The sequence below is a fragment of the Oncorhynchus gorbuscha genome, linkage group LG14 (assembly GCF_021184085.1).
Source record: "Oncorhynchus gorbuscha isolate QuinsamMale2020 ecotype Even-year linkage group LG14, OgorEven_v1.0, whole genome shotgun sequence".
Taxonomy (NCBI): Eukaryota; Metazoa; Chordata; class Actinopteri; order Salmoniformes; family Salmonidae; genus Oncorhynchus; species Oncorhynchus gorbuscha.
This window is the reverse complement of record NC_060186.1, coordinates 37,581,995-37,604,806: the sequence shown is the minus strand read 5'-3', so window position 1 is coordinate 37,604,806 and position 22,812 is coordinate 37,581,995. Positions and strand designations below refer to the sequence as shown.

The 22,812-nt window shown below is 44.2% G+C and overlaps 1 protein-coding gene across 1 annotated transcript in view; it reads left to right on the top strand.

Annotated features, from left to right (window-relative positions):
• The window catches only part of cnksr3 (cnksr family member 3), a 42,234-nt gene that overhangs the window by 5,220 nt on the left and 14,202 nt on the right, over positions 1-22,812 (top strand). The window contains exons 2-6 of the mRNA XM_046297957.1: positions 9,013-9,176; positions 13,581-13,783; positions 19,623-19,710; positions 20,626-20,667; positions 22,608-22,727. Of these exons, the coding sequence (XP_046153913.1) occupies positions 9,013-9,176; positions 13,581-13,783; positions 19,623-19,710; positions 20,626-20,667; positions 22,608-22,727 (617 nt within the window). The remainder of the gene's footprint in view (positions 1-9,012; positions 9,177-13,580; positions 13,784-19,622; positions 19,711-20,625; positions 20,668-22,607; positions 22,728-22,812) is intronic.

The window sequence follows — 22,812 nt, the reverse complement described above, 5'->3', positions numbered from 1 at the left end:
TATGAGCCCTGGTCAAAAGTAGTGCGCTATATAGGGAATAGAGTGCCATTTGGGACATATACCAAGTTTCATCTTGGCGACACCTCAGTCTGAGTCATGAGACTCTTTCACCTCACCACCCTCTGCCATTGGCTAAGCTTATCAGGAGTGAAACCAGGCTTATTTTTACGGGTCCACCCACTACCACAGTCCAAAAGGGTGACATGTCACATGCAGTACCAGTCAAAATGTTGGACACACCTACTCATTCAAGGGTTTTTCTTTATTTGTACTATTTTCTACATTGTAGAATAATAGTGAAAACATTAGAACTTTGAAATAACACATATGGAATCATGTAGTAACCAAAAAATGTTTAACAAATCCAAATATATTTTATATTTGAGATTCTTCAAAGTAGCCACCCTTTGCCTTGATGACAGCTTTGCACCCTCTTGGCATTCTCTCAACCAGCCTCATGAGGTAGTCACTTGGAATGCATTTCAATTAACAGGTGTGCCTTTGTTAAAAGTTAATTTGTGAAATGTAGTTCCTTCTTAATGCGTTTGAGCCAATCAGTTGTGTTGTGACAAGGTAGGGGTGGTATACAGAAGATAGTCCTATTTGGTAAAAGACCTAGTCCATATTATGGCAAGAACAGCTCAAATAACCAAAGAAAAATGACAGTCCATCATTACTTTAAGGCATGAAGGTCAGTCAATACGGAAATTTTCAAGTGCAGTCGAAGAAATCGTCAAGCGCAATGATGAAACTGTCTCTCGTGAGGACTGCCACAGGAAAGGAAGACCCAGAGTTACACCTGGTGCAGAGGATAAGTTCATTAGAGTTGCCAGCCTCAGAAATTGCAGCCCAAATAAATGCTTCACAGAGTTCAAGTAACAGACACATTTCAACATCAACAGAGGAGACTGCGTGAATCAGGCCTTCATGGTCGAATTGCTGCAAAGAAACCACCACTAAAGGACACCAATAAGAAGAAGAGACTTGCTTGGGCCAAGAAACACTAGCAATGCTTTTCTGATGACACTGTCAGTGGTTTATTTATAATTCAGGGCACACTTACCTAGCATGGCTATCACAGCATTCTGCAGTGATACGCCATCCCATCTGGTTTGCGCTTAGTGGGACTATCATTTATTTTTCAACAGGACAATGACCCAACACACCTCCAGGCTGTGTAAGGGCTATTTGACAAAGAAGGAGAGTGATGAAGTGCTGCATCAGGTGACTGGCCTCCACAATCACACAACCACAACCCAATTGAGATGGTTTGGGATGAGTTGGACCACAGAGTGAAGGAAAAACAAGTGCTCAGCATATGTGGGAACTCCTTCAAGGCTGTTGGAAAAGCATTCCTGTCACGTTCTGACCATAGAGAGCTGTTTATTCTCTGTTGGTTGGGGCGTGTTAGTGACTAGGGTGGGTCATCTAGGTGATTAATGTTTTATGTTGGCCTGGTATGGTTCCCAATCAGAGACAGCTGTTTATCGTTGTCTCTGATTGGGGATCATATTTAGGCAACCTTTTCCTCATTGTCCTTTGTGGGATCTTGTCTACAGATAGTTGCCTGTGTGCACACCAGTAACTTCACATTTCTTTTGTGCTTATTTGTTTTTGTTTGGTGAGTTTCTATTAATTAAAATATGTGGAACTCTATGCACCAATTATTTCGACGAGCGTGACAATTCCAGGCGAAGCTTGTTGAGAGAATGCCAGTGTGTGTAAAGCTGTCATCAAGGCAAAGGGGGGCTACTTTGAAGAATCAAAAATATATTTGGATTTGTTTTACACTTTTTTGGTTACCACATGATTCCATATGTGTTATTTGATTATTCTATAATGTAGAAAATAGTACAAATAAAGAAACACCCTTGAATGAGTAGGTGTGTCCAAACTTTTGACTGGTACTGTACATATTCTTGCTTGTTGCATTTATGTGGGACCAGCCCCCCAATGACTGATTTCTGTGAACAATGAACCTATACGGCCTTGTAGTTTAAACTGATTAATGGCACAACACCAGCGCTTCGTCAATGTATTTTGATTGAAACAAGGAAGATTGGCAGGCTAGGATAGGCAGCTGCATTTAGCATGTGTTCTGAATGAGTGATTGGAATGACGCTTACGAAAGCCTACAGGTCTTGATACGATGCGTTATCACTATGCCGTGCACACCAATGGTTGGCCACAACATTATCACTATACAGTACACCCTAATGGTAGGCCACAACATTATCACTACACAGTACACACTAATGGTAGGCCACAACATTATCACTACACAGTACACCCTAATGGTAGGCCACAACATTATCACTACACAGTACACACTAATGGTAGGCCACAACATTATCACTACACAGTACACCCTAATGGTTGGCCACAACATTATCACTACACAGTACACACTAATGGTTGGCCACAACATTATCACTATACAGTACACCCTAATGGTAGGCCACAACATTATCACTACACAGTACACACTAATGGTTGGCCACAACATTATCACTATACAGTACACCCTAATGGTAGGCCACAACATTATCACTACACAGTACACACTAATGGTTGGCCACAACATTATCACTATACAGTACACCCTAATGGTAGGCCACAACATTATCACTATACAGTACACCCTAATGGTAGGCCACAACATTATCACTACACAGTACACACTAATGGTTGGCCACAACATTATCACTACACAATACACACTATTGGGGGCCAGAACTGACTCATCCAGAACAGCACATCCTGTTTTAGCCTACATGTTACCACTAGTTTCTCTGACGTACACTATCACCCGTGGGAACATAGATAGAGGAGGCGGTTACTCATTTGATATTATTATCACTATCATGACTCACTATTATGTCTCATAACTTTTCAGATTAGCGGGGCTTGGAAACTTTCTCTTCATTGTCTCCATCCAGTTCATGTCTGTCAGAAATGTTTCCATGGGAACAAAAATTATATTAATTAACCCTGCTACCTAGAGCCATGTATTAACCCTTTGCTGGTCCCCAACGTTTGGAGAGATCTGTGAAGACTCGGCACTGCCACCAGTTGTGCGAACTCCATACATTCAGAGATCACAGGATAGGCTAGTATTGTACCAATTCTGGATTTTTTCCCCCAGAATACGCACACACACAACAACACAGTATTTTGTTTAAGTTCAGCACAATTGTTTTGTCTGGTCAAGGAAATCCTTTGTTTGAGATAAGGTGTGTTCCTGTGTTTCCTCTTTCGTTCCCTGTCTGAATGGCCAGTGTGTGTGAGAGATGGATGGGAGTGGCAGAGACAGCGTTGAGTCTATGAATAGTTTCAATGCTTTCGAACACTCTCTCTTCCTTTCGATTCCTGACCACCACCACCCCTGTTCTATTGTGAGGGGTGAAGTAAACATTCTGCCTCTGGAATGCAGGTCCAAACTCCACTCATTCATGCCATGTCCACCCCAGCCAGCACAACACATGCCTTTTGTGTGCTGTGCTGAACAAGCCAAAGGCCGCTTTCACTTCAGTTCAGTGTAATGTCCAATCTGTCAAACCTACAGTGCTCCTGAATTACTACGAACACATTGACTCTCCAATTCACTGAGATTCTACGCTGGACCACTGCTACACGTCTTTTCGACACAGGTATAAAGCCATCTCTCGTCCTCCTTTTGGCAAATCTGACCATGATTCCATTTAGCTCCTTCCCGCCTACAAAACAAAGACTCAATAGGGAAGTTTCGGTATTCAGGTCTGTACGACTGTTTTGATCACGTGGACTTGAATACGTTCCAGGTCGCCTCTCAAGATAAAATCAATCAATGCGCAGTCACCGGATTGATAAAAAGAATTCATAGATTATGTGATACCTAATAAAAAAACTGTGGATTGATGGCAGGGAAGCTGAAGGAGAAAGATGCTGCTTATGAACATGGCAAGGTGACCGGCGACAATAACATGGTTAGACATTACAAGCATTGTAACGGCAGATTTCCTCTTCGTCTGAAGAGGAGTAAGGATCGGACCAAGATGCAGCGTGGTAAGTGTCCATAACTTTAATCAAAGAAAGCACTGAACACTGAATACAATTATAACAAAAGAAACGTGAAGAAACGAAAACGAAACAGTACCGTGTGGCGACAAACACTGACACGGAAACAAACACCCACTAACCAACAGTGAAACCCAGGCTACCTAAGTATGATTCTCAATCAGAGACAGCTAACAACACCTGCCTTTGATTGAGAACCATACTAGGCCGAAACAGAAACCAAACATAGAAAAACAAACATAGACTGCCCACCCCAACTCACGCCCTGACCATACTAAATAAAGACAAAACAAGGGAAATAAAGGTCAGAACGTGACAGTACCCCCCCCCCCCCCAAAGGTGCGGACACTGGCCGCAAAACTTGAACCTATAGGGGAGGGTCTGGCCATGGTGGCAGCTCTGGTGTGGGACGTGGACCCCACTTTACCACAGTTTTTCTCCGCCTCATTGTCCGCCTCGACCCTTGCCGCTGACCTTGGACTGGGGACCCTAGAAATGGGTCTCGAATGGACGGGAGATTCCGGCAGCGCCGGACAGGTGGGAGACTCCGGAAGCTCTGGAGTGAAGGGCGACTCTGGCATCGCCTGGCTGACTGAAGGCTTTGGCAGCTCCTGGCTGACTGGCAGCTCCTGGCTGACTGGCGGCTCCTGGCTGGCCGACGGCTCTGGAAGCTCCTGGCTGACTGACGGCTCTGGCGGCTCCTGGTTGGCTGGCGGCTCCTGGCTGACTGGCGGCTCAGGACAGACTGGTGGCTCAGGACAGACTGGCGGCTCAGGGCAGACGGGAGACTCCGGCAGCTCTGGAGTGAAGGGCGACTCTGGCATCGCCTGGCTGACTGACGGCTTTGGCAGCTCCTGGCTGACTGGCAGCTCCTGGCTGGCCGGCGGCTCTGGCGGCTCCTGGCTGGCTGGCGGCTCCTGGCTGACTGGCGGCTCAGGATACACTTGCTGCTCAGGACAGACTGGCGGCTCAGGGCAGACGGGAGACTCTGGTGGCGCTGGAGAGGAGGAAAGGCGGCTCTGGCGGCTCCTGGCTGGCTGGCGGCTCCTGGCTGACTGGCGGCTCAGGACAGACTGGCGGCTCAGGACAGACTGGCTCTGGTGGCTCAGGACAGACAGGAGACTCTGGCGGCTCAGGACAGACGGGAGACTCTGGCGGCGCAGGACAGACGGGAGACTCTGGCGGCTCAGGGCAGACGGGAGACTCTGGCGGCGCTGGAGAGGAGGAAAGGCTCTGGCAGCGCTGGACAGGCGGGAGCACCTGTAGACAGAAGACGGAGAAACAGCCAGGTGTGGGGGGCGCCTCTGGACTGAGGGGGTCGCCTCTGGACTGAGGGGGGCGCCTCTGGACTGAGGGGGGGCGCCTTTGGACTGAGGGGGGGCGCCTCTGGACTTGAGGGGGGGAGCCTCTGGACTGAGGGGCTGCGGCACTGGATTACTAAAAGAAAGCCAGCCACGTCGTGGACACCAAGTTTCTGGCCCAGATGACAGCTCCTTCGCCACTGACCTTTAGCTGAATGTCCCTTTGGGTGCACACTGCCTGCCCTCCAGGACACCTACAAGAAGGCCAAGTATATCATCAGGGACCTCGGCCACCTTCAAAATGATGTCACCGTGTGACGCACCGGTGCATCAATCGACTCTATTAATGAACACACAATTAGCCATGCCATGCTTGGTTAAAACATTTGAACTCACAACACATCATGGTATATACATCCTTTTGAATTGATGGTTTACCTTAAAAGGAAAGTGACATACTTGAGGAGGAAATCACCAAAGTTCTGGATGAAGCTACATGGGTTTTGCTTTGTTTTTATCTTGCTGAAAAATTATTAACTGGATATTTCTGTGGAATGCGATTGCAGCCTGAGCCCTCTATAGGGGTTTAGTGACCTCAATGATGTTCTCAGTAACCCACTTTTTCTTTGCAGAAATCTCCCTAATCAGGTGATCAAATGTCAATACTCGTAGAGACCGTATGGGTGATGTTTGCTTTCCTTGTTAGTGCTGTCTATGGGTCTATTTTCTTTATCATACACAGTTGAGTGTACTGTTGAAGACTCCTTTATATCAGTGCTACTGTATTAGAATGATATTACATTCCGAGACACTCATCAAGTTCTCATTAGAGTTATCCGAAGGTTCTGTCTCAACTTGGAGACATTTGGGAAATCTTGAAATTCTGTCAATAAAGCTCTCAAAACAATGCTCTTACACATGTCTGTTGTTACTGGATAGAGCTAGGGGTGTGTTATAGAGTTGAACTGAGGACATGTTCCCTGCATCCCAAATGGCACACTATATTGATGGGCTCTCATCACTCTAAAGGGAATAGGGTGCAATTTGGGGTGCAACCAACAGGCTAACATGTCTACAGTTCAACTCTATAACATACCCCTAGCTCTATCCAGTAACAACAGACAAATGTAAGAGCATTGTGTGTTATCAATAGCGGGTGATGGGCTGTGTAGCATGACAATGGCTGGTGGTCTCTGGCTGTTCAGAGAGATTACTGCCCTCATCAGGTATCTGAAATGTTATCCTACACGCTAGTTATCTCTTAATCACGACCCTTATGGGAAACATATGAACCCTCAGACCAAGAAACCCAAACATCAATCAAACATTCTTCAAAACAAACCCAAAGTCAACAGTCAACACGGTCAGTACACCCAAGTTGATGGAATTAATGACCTTGGTCAAATGTCTTGGAAACATATTTTGGAGGAGGAAAATGTCATTTTCTCCACTTATTGCAACTGGTTGTTTACCAACTTAATTAGAACAGTAAAAAAAAAAGTGTCATACCCATGTACACAGTCTGATATACCATGGCTTTCAACCAATCAGCATTCAGGGATCAAACCATCGAGTTTATAATTGTAAATAAATCAGTGTTTTTTTGCACATGTGCATAACTATAGATAAACCCGACAGTTTGAGTGATGAAAGTTGGACAGCAGATCTCTAAATCTCTGTACAAGAAACACTTGGACAAACTTTTTTTCAACCCTCTAAAAAATAAAATAAGTAAATAATAATAATTTTTAAAAAACATTTGGACAAACTTTTTTTTAAAAGTATTGTTAGGCTGTTTTCTGGCAATGGTGAAGTTATTATGTGCCAGATGTTAAGACAACAAACTGTTATAAATGGCCTATTTGTGAGATTAATCTGTTATTTCAATAGACATAGGCTACTGACTAAAATCTGGGTTTATAATTGCAATTATAGTTGTCTATCTACAACTGTTAAAAAGTTGCCGTGCAACCCGCAAACCAATTCCTTTCCAGTGCACTCCATACGATCGATCGAGTCGGGAAAGTCTGTGTGCGCGGTCAGGACTGATTTCTTTGAACAATAACATGACTACAACCTCATCTGCAATATGTCAAACTACCGCAAATAAAGCACAAGCTACACGCTGTTTATATGTTTTGTATTTTGCAACTTTCTCACTATCTATTACCAGAGTGTGCATCTGCCTGGCAGTGTTTCATGTTACAAATCAGGTTGTGGGGGACTCAAGATAGGCAGGTTTGTTTCACTGTCTGGATGTTCTGGCTGTTTTTTCTTGTGTTTGTGTGCACTGGGCAAGTAGGCATGATCATAATCCATAACCAACCCTCCAGTAAATCGCGATGAACTCACTTACAAAACTCCTGTTTTGGACAAGACTGACTTTATTACCAAAATTATCCTACTTAAACTTTGAAGTCAATTTTTACACTAGAATGAATGTTTCTGACTCATGTCGATGCCACATAGGCCGTTTAAAACCAGAGAAGTTGGTTCTATGGGGCAAATTCTACTTTCTGTGGGGTGTGGCCAATTCAAATTCATGTTTTGAATTGAATTAAATTCCCGGAAATCTGAATTGGACCCAACCCTGGCCTGACATCTTGCTTTCCCTTTGCCCTCCTAGAACTCCTTTCCTCTCTCACTGTCATCCTTTGATTTCTTTAAGTATACACCAAGGGCTTTCTTCTTCTTCCTCAATCCTGACACTAGAAAATGGTCAACAAGGTCTCATACTCCTGGCCCACCTACATCTCCACCCTTTGGCACAGGGGATAATTAAATTGTCCAAGCATTTAGAATGTGCATTTAATCAAATATGTACAACCTCTATCCCCACAGAAGGTCAAAACACTTAGAAACATGACTTTGATTGTGTACAGATTAACCAGAGTATTTTAGTGTAACGACATACAGTCATTAGCTTGTGCTAACACAAAGGTGGCAGGAGGCAACACATTAATGGCTAGTTAAGAGGGGTCTCTGTAAACTCTGGGCATGTGGCCCAAATGGCACCCTATTCCCTACATAGTGCACTCATTTTTACCAGAGCTCTGTGCCCCTGCGGTGTAATCATTAGTCGAAACAGTTGAACTAGTGTTTCTATTGGACAAATTCATGTAGGTCCTGTCCCGTTTTGTTCTGATTTCTTATATGGAATCAGTGTAATGAATATAATCTACCCCTGGTCAAAAGTAGGGCACTACATAGGGAATACGGTGCCATTTGGGACATAGTGTCAGAGTGAGCCATCTGTCATGTAGCACGGCATTCCAAGCCAACATGAGCCATGGAATTCAATGGCGACATATGGCGACAGTTGCTTTTTTGTTGACTATTTACAACAAACATGTCCATTTTGGGGACCAGTTGCTGATGCCGTTTGGGCCAGAAGGTCTGAACAACAGATGAGAGCACACTATGTGATAGAATAGCCACTGGTCATAACCGCTGCTATGTGCAATGTGTGGAATTCTGGGTGGCTCGATGTGTCATCAACGGTGGTCAGAGATCAGTTTCATCCGGGTTCTTGCTAGACAGTGCTATCCTGAGAAATGCCTGAGTGATGGACTTGTATTGACTCACTACCAATGTTTCCTTCTTTGGCACGTGTGTGGTATCTCTGTCACAATCCGTCTCCGTCTCTCTTTCCCAGGCCTGGACGACAGCCTACAGCAGTATGTCCCGTACTTTGAGCGGGAGAAGATTGACGGGGAGCAGCTGTTGAAGATCTCCCACCAGGACCTCCTAGAGCTGGGGATGACCAGGATCGGACACCAGGAACTGGTGCTGGAGGCTGTCGACCTGCTCTGTGCTCTGGTTAGTGATCTAAAATGTCCAGTATCCAATCAGTGGATAACGTTTAGTCACCCTTTGGATAGTCCCCTAGGCGTATCCTGTGTATGATTATGCAGATGCTCAAACTATCAACAAGCTTCATATCCAAGCATCCAATATCTGTGCATCACGTAGTTTGATCATGGTTTTATCCCGTCAATTTTTCATTGCCATGTCCCAAATGGCAGTGCAATAATCTATAAATCACTCTAAAAGTTAAGTGGGCATTAACACAAAGGGTCAAATTGTGATAACATTCATTCCACTCTGATGTTGAATGATTCTGGTGGAGAGGTCGTTTTTTTCTAAGACATGATGGGATTGTGCAGTATGTAGTCCTACTGGGTCAAGGGGTTGCTTCTGGTGCATATGATAGTATAGTTAAGATACTAATAGTGAGTTGGTTAGTGGATTATGCCACAGCCTTCGTATCAAGTGGCTTGCTTGACTTTTTTAGGGGGGTATCTTGAAATATCATCTTGTTTTCGAGGGGTCTTGGTCCTTCTGTAGCTCAGTTGGTAGAGCGTGGCACTTGTAACGCCAGGGTAGTGGGTTCGATCCCCGGGACCACCCATACGTAGAATGTATGCACACATGACTGTAAGTCGCTTTGGATAAAAGCGTCTGCTAAATGGCATATTATTATTATTATTAAACAAAAGCAAACAAACCCCTTGTTGTGCCCTCAGGCAGAGGGATAGTCATCTAGCAAAGAGTCAGCTCAGCTTGAGCGAGTCTAAGCGGCCCATAGATGACAGAAGCTGGCATTGGTCAGGAAACAGGGATTAGGGAGGAATGTCCGGTCAGATGCCTCTCTCTCGCTCTCTCGCTCTCTCACTCACTCTCTCCCTTAATATTTCTTTCTCTATATATCTTTCTCTCTCTGCCCCACCTCCCTGTCTCTCTCCCACTCTCTCTCTCTCTCTCTCTCTCTCTCTCTCTCTCTCTCTCTCTCTCTCTCTCTCTCTCTCTCTCTCTCTCTCTCTCTCTCTCTTCTCTCTCTCTCTCTTTCTCTCCATTCTTTTCTCTCAATTTTTCCACCCTCCCTCTCTCTTTCTCCATCATTCTCTCTGTCTCTCTCTCTTTGCACCACGCACACACGCTTTCTCTCTATCCCGCTCTCTCTCATAACCCCTTCTCTCTCTTTTTCTCTACCCTCCCTGGGCAAATGACTGGTTCCAGAACAGAAGAGGGATGGTGACTGTCGATTATGAACACAAACAATGCCCACAAAGAGTGTCTCTCTCCTCCTCTCTCTGTCTCTGTCTCTGTCTCTCTCTCTGTCTCTGTCTCTGTCTCTGTCTCTCTCTCTGTCTCTGTCTCTGTCTCTCTCTCTCCACCCCCATCCCACTTTCTTTATTCACCTCCCCCTTCCTCTCTCTATCTCTCTCAGTGTGCTGATGTAAGAATTATACACTGTGCTGGGTTGGGTTTTCAGGCCCGGATGGAAAAGCGGTGTGCTAGCCTGGTCGCCCCAGATCTGTTTGCGCCATCTTTTCAACTCCTATTGGATATACACAAACAGATCTACCCTGACCAGGCTAGAAAACCATGTGCTGCATGATAGTGCTTCATTCTCTGAACTAGGTTCAGTGTGAAGTGTGCGATACAGTACCCCTCTGTGGGAAATTGAAAAAGGAGAGTACAGTATAATCCGTGCTTTACTTCATTGTGAAGTCTGGGTGAATAGGGTCTGGCCCACAGGCTAGAGAATGGGGCCTGATACCTCCTAGTGTGAGAATTTACTAACTCAATAGTAGGACAGAGAGTAACCGACTGGCACAGGGCAACTGACTGGGGACGAAACAGAAGAGTGACTGTCAATTATGAACACAAACAATGGCCACAAAGAAAGTGTGTGTGTGTCTCTCTACAGTGTGCTAGTCCAGTGTTTTTTTTGGTTCTGCTATTTCAGCCCTCAGTTGTTCAATGAACCTACAGTTCCATAAGTTTACCTTACTGTACATTTTTGTTTGGTCCCATCAATCCCCCAGCATTCTGCAGTGTCAGATATTTCCCTTTTCCCATTTTGTGGCCTCATGGTCCATCCGTGATCCATAAGATGGGTGAAATGCTTTGGTGGTAGTGTGCCGGATCTTGTTATCTTTTAAGAGAGGTTTGGTGAGGAAATGAACTGGGATCTTGAACATGTCCAACTTAAGATGTAATAGATACTGCCTGCCCATTATATAGAAGTAAGAGAGAGGGCTTGCTTGGTGGGTTGCATCCCAAATGGCACCCTATTCCCTACATAGCACATTACTTTTGACCCTCATCCTATGAGCCATGGTAAAAAAGTGGTGCACTATGAAGGGAATAAGGTTCTATTTGGGATGCAACACGGGACTCTCTGGGCAAAGCTTTATTTTCTCAGGGAGAAATCTCCTGGTGCTCAGGAAACAGATGTGACTTCACCCCTCCCACCTGTCTCACACACACACGTCCCTTTCAGGAAAAGCCATTGCACCACTGTTCCTGCGGTTTCCGTCCGGTGGTGTCAGATAATTCGCTCCACCCCCAGCCTCACCTCTCCACTGCATCCAAAATGGCACCCTATTCGCTACATAGAGCACTACCTTTGACCAGAGCCTGAGTCAAAAGGAGTCCACTTGGGAATAGAATGCCATTTGGGACGCAGACCCTCCTCTCCAACTGTGTCCCATTCAGCGGAACCGCTGTACATCTCAGAGTCGACAGAACACTTTCTCCTTTTCCTCCCTCTCTCACACGCTCTCTTCCTAGCTTACTTCCCTCTCCCTTTTCCCCTCTTCAGTGCCTGGACAGGAACAGGAATTCCGTTGGCTGCAGATGTTTTCATTGCTTCTATGCTTCAGGATAGGAACAAACGCGCTGAACAGCTGTTTAGCTGGAGGCTTGTGTGTGTGTGTGTGTGTGTGTGTGTGTGTGTGTGTGTGTGTGTGTGTGTGTGTGTGTGTGTGTGTGTGTGTGTGTGTGTGTGTGTGTGTGTGTGTGTGTGTGTGTGTGTGTGTGTGTGTGTGTGTGTGTGTGTGTGTGTGTGTGTGTGTGTGTGCGTGCGTGCGTGCGTGTGCGCGCGTGTGTGTGTGCGTGCGTGCGTGCGTGTGTGTTTAGTGATCATGTTAATGATTAACAGAGATTGGAGCGTTTGATGTCAATCAAACCTTGATGACTGGCTGTTGGGCTCTCCCATCCTATAATTCTTTGCACTTAAATAAGGCTGTTTTAGCTCTGTCTACCACAGCTGTGGTACAGGGCCAGTGATCTTCAGGTGTTAGCCTGCTATAAATCCTTAGAGCTGTGTTTAGACATCATAACATCCTGGAAGATCAAACAGTGTAAGCGTTTAAGTATATTGTCGGTGGAAGCGGCGATCACCATTCTTTCTATTTTTTTTTCAATCTTTTCCTTGTTCACACACACACACACACTTTCTCACAGAACACACTGGTGATTTGAGGTCATTGAGGTAGACGTGGTGGGGAATATGTTGTAGTCAGATGATGGGCCATGCACAGGCTGCCATGGTGACTGGTCCTGAGGAATGTAGGAGGACTTATTAGTCTGGAATATGCACACTATTCTGTCTGTAGTGCACTACTTCAAATAATGAAACATTGTAAAATCATCCGCACAACTGGACCGTTTTGTGTTTTGGGAGCATTTTGTGATGTCCCCACAATGTTCCCACAACGTAAATAAACATTCAGACATAATGTGTTCTGGGAGCGTTTTGTGATGTCCCCACAATGTTCCCACAGACTGTTCCCACAACGTAAATAAACATTCAGACATAATGTGTTCTGGGAGCATTTTGTGATGTCCCCACAATGTTCCCACCAGACTGTTCCCACAACGTAAATAAACATTCAGACATAATGTGTTCTGGGAACGTTCCTGCAACATCAGGTGAAGGTTTTTTGCACCCTAAATGAAACATTGTGGAATCAGAAAATAGGTGTTCTAGGAACGTCCAGGCGAAGGTTTTATGCAAACATTCTATAATCATCAACACGAATGGACAGTTTTTTGTTGTTGTAAGAACATTTGCCGCAACCTGGTTTGCTGGGATGAGACTCTGGCCAAGAGTAGTGCACTATAGATGGAATAGGGTGCCATTTGGGACACGGCCAATGTTTGCTGAACCCAAGCCGTGTGGTTTTCAACGGAATTGACAACAGCACAAATGATCATCATGCTTAATGACAGTTTTGTTATGCGACTATGCGGAAACTGAATCAAAATACCTGAGTGCATTTTTCAGCTATGATTGTCGTGTTATGAGAATATTTCCACACATTTTACAGGACATTTTAGTCACTTAGCAGATGCTCTTATCCAGAACGACTCAATTAGGGTAAACGATACGACCACATATCCCCGTCATTAAAACTAAGAACATTCTTTCAGAACTACGGGGTGGAGACAGACGACCTGAAGACTCTGGTGTGTCGTATGAGAGCGGCGTCCAACAACCTCCAGAACTCAGCGTCTGAGCGCAGGAAGAACCCGTCGTACGAGAGGCAAAACTCCCACAAACCCCCCAACGACTTCCTCTCTGCCGTGGTGGAGCTAATCGGAGCCGCCAAGAGTCTGCTGGCCTGGCTGGACAGGTAGACGCAACACACACGCACACACACATCCATGCACACACACGCTTGCAAACACACACAGGTAAGCATACACACACACACACACATGCATGTGCGCACACACACAGACACGCTTAGCATTTCACCAGGAAGGAAGGCGTTCTATTAGGCTCTATTAGTGCCTATGTTAACATACATGTTATCTTGTTAAAGTCCTGACTCGAGGAATGTTTTTACTGTCTGCTAGTCAAAACAGAGTGAAGTAATGCAGGGTTCGACATCAGGTATATTTCCTGTGCTTGTATCAGCTTCAGACACACTCCGTAGGGTCTCAGCTGCGAAATAAAACATCCGTATTGACAGATCACAGCAGTTATGATCAGTAACCCCTCAAAACACGTGAGGGTGTGTAGTGCAGCCCACGTACATGACGAGCAAAAGCACTTCTCATCAGATCAACAACAATAATTGCAAATCAATCACAGACCTGGGTTGTTATTGTTGTTTAAATGCTTTTTTCATGCGCCTGTCACATAGCAACTCTCCTGAATGATTATACAGAATATACAGATACACTATACAGAATTGTCATATCCACTTCCAGAATTGCACCTGGTATTGTTGGCCGTGTTTGTAACACCTACTGTTGGGTGTTCCTATACTATTTCCATTGTTCACTTGAACGTCTCTAACCATCCTGTCTTTTCTCTGGTATGGCTGACTGATTGTTATGTTTGTACTCGCATTGAGAGGATTCCTGTGTTACTTGTTTAAAGTTTACTGTGTGCTGTTTGACTGTGGTTAGGGCTTTGGCTGTCATGAAATGTTTTCAGCCGGAGGTCGTCAAGCAAATAACTGTCAAGCAAATAACTGCCAAGTAAATAACTGCCAAGCAAATAAATGTCAAGCAAATAACTGCCAAGCAAATAACTGCCAAGTAAATAACTGTCAAGTAAATAACTGTCAAGCAAATAACTGTCAAGCAAATAACTGCCAAGCAAATAACTGCCAAGCAAATAACTGCCAAGCAAATAACTGCCAAGTAAATAACTGTTAAGCAAATAACTGCCGGTCTCACTGTAATTGCTCGTAAATTAACATAAACATATTTAGCATCTCCTGGCTTCCACGCATAGCCTACAAGCCACTGAAGCAAAAGTTTTGGAACGTAACATTTTTTAAAAAGTCCAATAAATCCATGTAATATAGCCTACACCTTCACAGTAAATTCATGATTTATTTTAGATAGGTCTAAAAAAAAAACATGATATGAAGAAAATGTAGTCTATTTCAGAAGAACAGAATAGCATACTCTGAGTTGTCCTTATGTTAGGCTCTGATATTGCTATGCCGTATGGCTGTGGGCTACACTAGTTCATGTAGCAAACAAAATTGGCTTAAAATTCCATGTCATAATTTAAAAAAAAATGTTACAGTATGAAGAATACAATTGAACAAAGCTGAATAAAATAGAAAGGATATTTTCGCCAAAAGATTTCCAGGGAAGTGCGCAGATGCGGCTATTCTGTGTTGAGTGGCTAACAAAGAAACAGGTCCTCCTATATGCTTAATTTAGAGTTATTCATGCAACTTAATTGTGATACAAACTTTGGGCTATATATTTTGATTTTTAAAACATTCCAAGGCTGAATGATGCGACTCTAATTATGATTTGAAAAAAAGTCACACGAAAGGCATTAGGTCTGCTTTGTTTCTTTTGCAGGCTGCAAATATCATCAGTGTCTCATTCACAATTTGACAAGCACTTGATCATATTCTCACCAGGCCTTGAATTTCCTGAATTTCCTGGTGGCATCCCCCTTGTCTGACCGTAATGCCCCATAAAGAAATTCATGCCTTTTGCGGCTAAAATGGCCGTTGTGCGCGTGGGCTGAATATAATAATTATAATTCTCTTCTTCCAGCTGCCGTGCCTCGAAGCACCTCTCACTCATATAGCTCTCTCAGATATCAAACTGCTCTTCATGTAATTGGGTCATTCTCACAGGCATCTCAGCCAAAAAACAGGCTACAAGTGAAGACAGACACTTTGGGGGATGCAAATTCCGAGGTGCATTTTGAAGATGTTAGATGAACTGTCAACATCTAGCCTACTTTCTGTCAGTCAACAAGATGAGTAGGCCTTACGAACAGCAAGCGCACTAGCCTATGTCAATCTACTATCCCCCAGAGGTCAACTTGTCTTTCTGTGCAAGAAATAAATATTTCAAACATAGTCTGGGACAGTTGTAGGATGGGATAGATCCCAAATTAATACAACCACTCACATTAAAATGTTTTAAAGCAGTGAGGCTGATGCAACAGATCAGAACGTTTAGCTTAAAAGATTGATAAACTATTTGACTATTTCTTCACATTTTAAGCGCAGCAAAAGTGACCACAAATACGATTTTCCATGTAATGCTTTATTTTAAAGATGCATTTTATGGTGAAAATCTGACAGCATTTTAGGATCAAGCATACATTTTCAGGCCTCCCGGGTGGCGCAGTGGTTTAAGGCTAGCTGTGGCACCAGAGATTCTGGGTTCGAGCCCAGGCTCTGTCGTAGCCGGTCGCGACCAGGAGGCCCATGGGTCACAATTGGCCCAGCGTCATCCGGGTTAGGGAGGGTATAGCCGGCAGGGATGTCCTTGTCTCATCGCGCACTAGCGACTCCTGTGTCGAGCCGGGCACAGTGCACGCTGACCAGGTCGCCAGGTGTACGGTGTCTCCTCCGACACATTGGTGCGGCTGGCTTCTGGGTTGGATGTGCATTGTTTCAAGAAGCAGTGCGGCTAATTTGAGTTACGTTTCGGAGGACGCATGGCTCTCGACCTTCGCCTCTCCCAAGTCCGTACGGGAGATGCAGCGACGAGACAAGACTGTAACTACTACCAATTGGGGGGAGAAGAAAAAACATAAACTGTCTCTTAGGCTCTACACCGGTTGTAAAGCGGATTAATGTGCTTAGTTTTGTTGTTGTTGATTTACTGCACACACTGGGCATCATTCACTAGTGATAATACATCATTCACAAGTGATAGGCTAATATTGTCACCCATCAGACTATTCTTAATTTAATTTTGCCTTTACAAATACTAAATAATATAAATGTATGTGTGCAATTAGTTTGGATTTTGTCACGTTCTGACCTTTATTTCCTGTGTTTTGTATTTAGTTAGTATGGTCAGGGCGTGAGTTGGGTGGGCAGTCTATTTGTTTTTCTATGATTTGGGTATTTCTATGTTTCGGCCTAGTATGGTTCTCAATCAGAGGCAGGTGTCATTAGTTGTCTCTGATTGAGAATCATACTTAGGTAGCCTGGGTTTCACTGTGTGTTGGTGGGTGATTGTTCCTGTCTCTGTCTTTGCACCAGATAGGACTGTTTTGAGTTTTCACATTTCTTGTTTTTTGTAGTTAGTTGTTCATGTGTACCTTAACGTATTAAAAAGAACCATGGACACTTACCACGCCGCGTATTGGTCCTCTGATCCGTTTCGCCTCTCCTCTTCGGAAGAAGAGGAGGAAATTCATTACAGATTTAGAATGGACCATTATCATGCACCTGTCTCGAAACAGGGGCAGGGGGAAAAATACATGTCGTTGATGTACTTACAGTGGGGCAAAAAAGTATTTAGTCAGCCACCAATTGTGCAAGTTCTCCCACTTAAAAAGATGAGAGAGGCCTGTAATTTTCATCATAGGTACACTTCAACCATGACAGACAAAATGAGAAAAAAACATCCAGAAAATCACATTGTAGGATTTTTCATGAATTTATTTGCAAATTATGGTGGAAAATAAGTATTTGGTCAATAACAAAAGTTTATCTCAATACTTTGTTATATACCCTTTGTTGGCAATGACCGAGGTCAAACGTTTTCTGTAAGTCTTCACAAGGTTTTCACACACTGTTGCTGGTATTTTTTCCCTTTCCTCCATGCAGATCTCCTCTAGAGCAGTGATGTTTTGGGGCTGTTGCTGGGCAACTCGGACTTTCAACTCCCTCCAAAGATTTTCTATGGGGTTGAGATCTGGAGACTGGCTAGGCCACTCCAGGACCTTGAAATGCTTCTTACGAAGCCACTCCTTCATTGCCCGGGCGGTGTGTTTGGGATCATTGTCATGCTGAAAGACCCAGCCACGTTTCATCTTCAATGCCCTTGCTGATGGAAGGAGGTTTTCACTCAAAATCTCACAATGCATGACCCCATTCATTCTTTCCTTTACACGGATCGGTCGTCCTGGTCCCTTTGCAGAAAAACAGCCCCAAAGCATGATGTTTCCACCCCTATGCTTCACAGTAGGTATGGTGTTATTTGGATGCAACTCAGCATTCTTTGTCCTCCAAACACGACGAGTTGAGTTTTTACCCAAAATTTATATTTTGGTTTCATCTGACCATATGACATTCTCCCAATCTTCTTCTGGATCATCCAAATGCTCTCTAGCAAACTTCAGACTGGCCTGGACATGTACTGGCTTAAGCAGGGGGACACGTCTGGCACTGCAGGATTTGAGTCCCTGGTGGCATAGTGTGTTACTGATGGTAGGCTTTGTTACTTTGCTCCCAGCTCTTTTCAGGTCATTCACTAGGTCCCCCCGTGTGGTTCTGGGATTTTTGCTCACCGTTCTTGTGATCATTTTGACCCCACGGGGTGAGATCTTGCGTGGAGCCCCAGATCTAGGGAGATTATCAGTGGTCTTGTATGTCTTCCATTTCCTAATAATTGCTCCCACAGTTGATTTCTTCAAACCAAGCTGCTTACCTATTGCAGATTCAGTCTTCCCAGCCTGGTGCAGGTCTACAATTTTGTTTCTGGTGTCCTTTGACAGCTCTTTGGTCTTGGCCATAGTGGAGTTTGGAGTGTGACTGTTTGAGGTTGTGGACAGGTGTCTTTTATACAAGTTCAAACAGGTGCCATTAATACAGGTAACAAGTGGAGGACAGAGGAGCCTCTTAAAGAAGAAGTTACAGGTCTGTGAGAGCCAGAAATCTTGCTTGTTTGTAGGTGACCAAATACTTATTTTCCACCATAATTTGCAAATAATTTCATTAAAAATCCTACAATGTGAATTTCTGGATTTTTTTCCTTCTCATTTTGTCTGTCATAGTTTAAGTGTACCCATGATGACAATTACAGGCCTCTCTCATCTTTTTAAGTGGGAGAACTTGGTGGTTGACTGAATACTTTTTTGCCCCACTGTAGATAGCGAATGGAGGAAGCTTTTCCCATGGTTAATTTTCATGTCAGGTAGACTATACTCCTGTTGTAAAGCAAAGCAATTAGGAAAGTTGATAAATAAATATAGTAGGCCTAGCCTATAGAAAGCTGATGGATTGATTGAAAACAAATGCATTGATGTCATGGTGATTAGATGGACAATAGTGTGCTGAGTACCAGGCAGTTAGCAAGTTTGGTAGGCCACTAATGACCATCAGCAGCATTTGAAAAAAAAAAATATTTCACTTTATTTAACCAGGTAGGCAAGTTGAGAACAAGTTCTCATTTACAATTGCGACCTGGCCAAGATAAAGCAAATCAGTTCGACACATACAACAACACATGGAGTAAAACAAACAAACAGTCAATAATACAGTAGAAAAATAAGTCTATATACAATGTGAGCAAATGAGGTGAGATAAGGGAGGTAAAGGCAAAAAAAAAGGCCATGGTGGCAAAGTAAATACAACATAGCAATATAGCATCAGAGCTTGGAGAAGACTAATTACCATGACTAAATGGTCACGGGGAATTTGACTGCGGTCATGTAATAGGGCCACCGTAAAAGCTCTAAATGTGGTGCGTTTCATGGAGGTGACTGACTCATGTCTCACCTCTGGTTTGTGTCTATGACAGGACTCCTTTGACAGGGATCAGTGACTTCACCTCCACTAAGAACCGGATCATTCAGCTGTGTCTGGAGCTCACCTCCACTGTTCAGAAGGTTTGTACTCTGATAATCACTATTCACTCTCATGAGGTTTCATAGGACTTTGGGAAGACTATAATGTAACAACTTTTGTGGGTTTGAGGAATGAGCATGATGGATCTTGCACCCTCAGTAAATGTCTTTCATGCTTGTAGTCAACACCGAAATACACACAGAGCCTTTTTCATGAACATTCTGCGAAACAAAAATGGCTGCTTTTTTAAAAGTCATGTAAAAGCAAAATATCTCGGAGAAAATTCTCTGTGGTTTCAAAGTTAGCCCATCTTACAATAACGTCTGTGAAAGGAGACCTTAAAAACCCTGCATGAGAGGCTACTTAATTTGCTCTATTACACATTCAGGTGGAGCTCAAATAGGAAGTGTTAGCTGAAGGTGTGCCCTATTCAGACACACACCACAGGATGCAATAAGAGCAGGACCACTGACAGTTCAAAGCACGTATGTTTCCACTGAAGACCTCCACCAGCAGCACGTGGAAGGAGGAAAGATCAAAACGTGTTTAGTAGCCCAATTTTGCTGTCCTCCACAAAACCCATAGTGAAGGATAGAGCCTGTGTCCCAAATGGCACCCTTTTCACTATTTAGTGTACTACCTTTGACCAGGGCCCATAGGTTCCGGGTTAAAAGTAGCGCACTAAATAGGGAATAGGACACAGAGTCGGAGCAGTGTCCTCACTACTCCCCATAGTTAAGAACTGTCATGCAATCATCTTGTCACACTGTTTATAGGGAGTTTGTTATTTAAGTGCCCACAAGAACTATTGTCCCTGCATATCTGGGCAACTTTTGCATTCCTGTTTGCGTTCACTCCCCAGTGTTTTATTTCACAAATACTTGTCCCACCACTGTGTAGCTTTGAGTGTTTTGACTGTAGCATCTTCTCACATATACTTCTGTCCTTAATTGCAGGACTGCACAGTTTATGAGATGGAGGAGAAGATACTACAAGTAGTAAGTAATGGTTCCTCTTTTTATCTCTGGTTTGGACTCTGTTTACTAGTTCAGCCCTGGAGCTTCAAAATAAACTCAAACGCACACAGATATACACACAGGCATACATGCAAGGAAGCACACTCACGCATACAGTACCCACAGGCATGCATGTACATATGCACGCACGCACGCACACACACACACACACACACACACACACACACACACACACACACACACACACACACACGCACGCACGCACGCACGCACGCACGCACGCACGCACACACACACACACACACACACACACACACACACACACACACACACACACACACACACACACACACACACACACACACACACACACACACACACACACACACACACACACACACACACAGTCACACTTGTGGGGACACACACATTTAACACATTTTTCCACAAACACACTAAACACACACACACACACACACAGTCTTGTATAACTCACCTTGTGGGGACACAATTCAGTCCCATTTAAAATCCTATTTTTCCTGAATCCCAAACCTAACGCTAACTCTAAACCTAACGCCAAAACCTAACCTTAACCCTAAACAGCCTCTAACCCTAAAACTAACCGTATCTCCTAACCTTAAACCTAATTCTAACCCAAACACTAGTTCTAACCTTAACCCCCTAGAAGTAGCATTTGACCTTGTGGGGACTAACAAGCGGGGTGGTGGCACCGGGATCCTCATCTCTCCCAAGTGGTCATTCTCTCTTTCTCCCCTTACCCATCTGTCTATCGCCTCCTTTGAATTCCATGCTGTCAATGTCCCCAAGCTCACCTCTCACAGTTCAAATTTTTGTTTGTTTACTATTCATGTGGGGAAGCACACACACATACAAACACAAACACACATACACTAACAAACACACACTTCCCTTTTACAGTCACGGGCTGTGTTCCCGTATGGGTGTAGGGCTTAATTTATACAAATGACACCCTATTCCCTATATAGTGCACTATTTTTGACCCTATAAGTCCTGGGCAAAAGTAATGCACTACATAGAGAATAGCGTGCCATTTGGGAGGCATCCCAGTTCCGTGATGGTCCACAGAAGCCCTGCTTCCACATCCTGTGTTAGATAACACTGCCAAAGGGGCCGTTTGTTCACACAGTCAGCTAAAAACTTCCTTAACTAACCGATAATATTATTTTGGATTATCTGCAGTTTCCCTCAGAGCCTGACCCGATGTATCACCTCAGCCTCCCATGCTAGGCTGTTTACTGCCAAGTTGTACAGTGCTAATGCAAGTCTTTCTCTGACCTCCGTGGTCTGTGTCAGGCCTCAGTGTTCTGTAGAGTTCTCCAGGAACAAACAGCTCCCTTTGTTTTGACGATCCAAACTACAGCCTCACACACCAAGTAATGACAACGTTATGGCATCATGCCTTGTAGGAGACCCTACCCGTCTGACGAAATTAGGACACCTTGTGGCGCAACTGACGTGTCCCACGACACGTTTTTATCAGACGACAAATCCAAAGCAAAAGAATGTGCCACATACCCTGTGAAAAATGATCATTTTTCAATTCAATGAGGGCAGTGTACAGAGATACAAGCACAAGGCAAAGTAACACCCATGCTTAAATGCCTTTTGAAAGAACCCCAGTAATTATCAGCCATTAGCCAATCCAGTCAGGACGTGTGTGACTACAGTCTGTCCCTCCCCTCTCCTGAATTTTAGCTCCATGAATGATCACACACCAGAGATCCACCAAACCAAAGTCCTCAACAAAATAGCTCTTAACAAGGACCCTAACCTTGTCCCCAGGCTAATTGCGCATACATTGGGAGGCAGTGTCTTGTGAATGAGATTACAACAACCATGGTTATTTCCCAATCCAGTGAAATCTATTGGTGTTATGAGACGTTGTAGCTGAGTGTATTCTGTTATATGTTCCATTCCAGTCTGTGGCTCTGAACGTAATCTGTGAGCAGACAATGAGGATGACCTCCGACCCTCAGAAGAGTCAGTCGGCCTGTCTGGAGGAGGTCCACATCACCAACGTCAGACCTGGAGAAGGACTGGTGAGAAGAGTTAGCATGCGTCCAAAGTGGCACCATATGCCCTATATAGTGCACTACTTTTGACCAGGGCCCATAGGGATCTTAC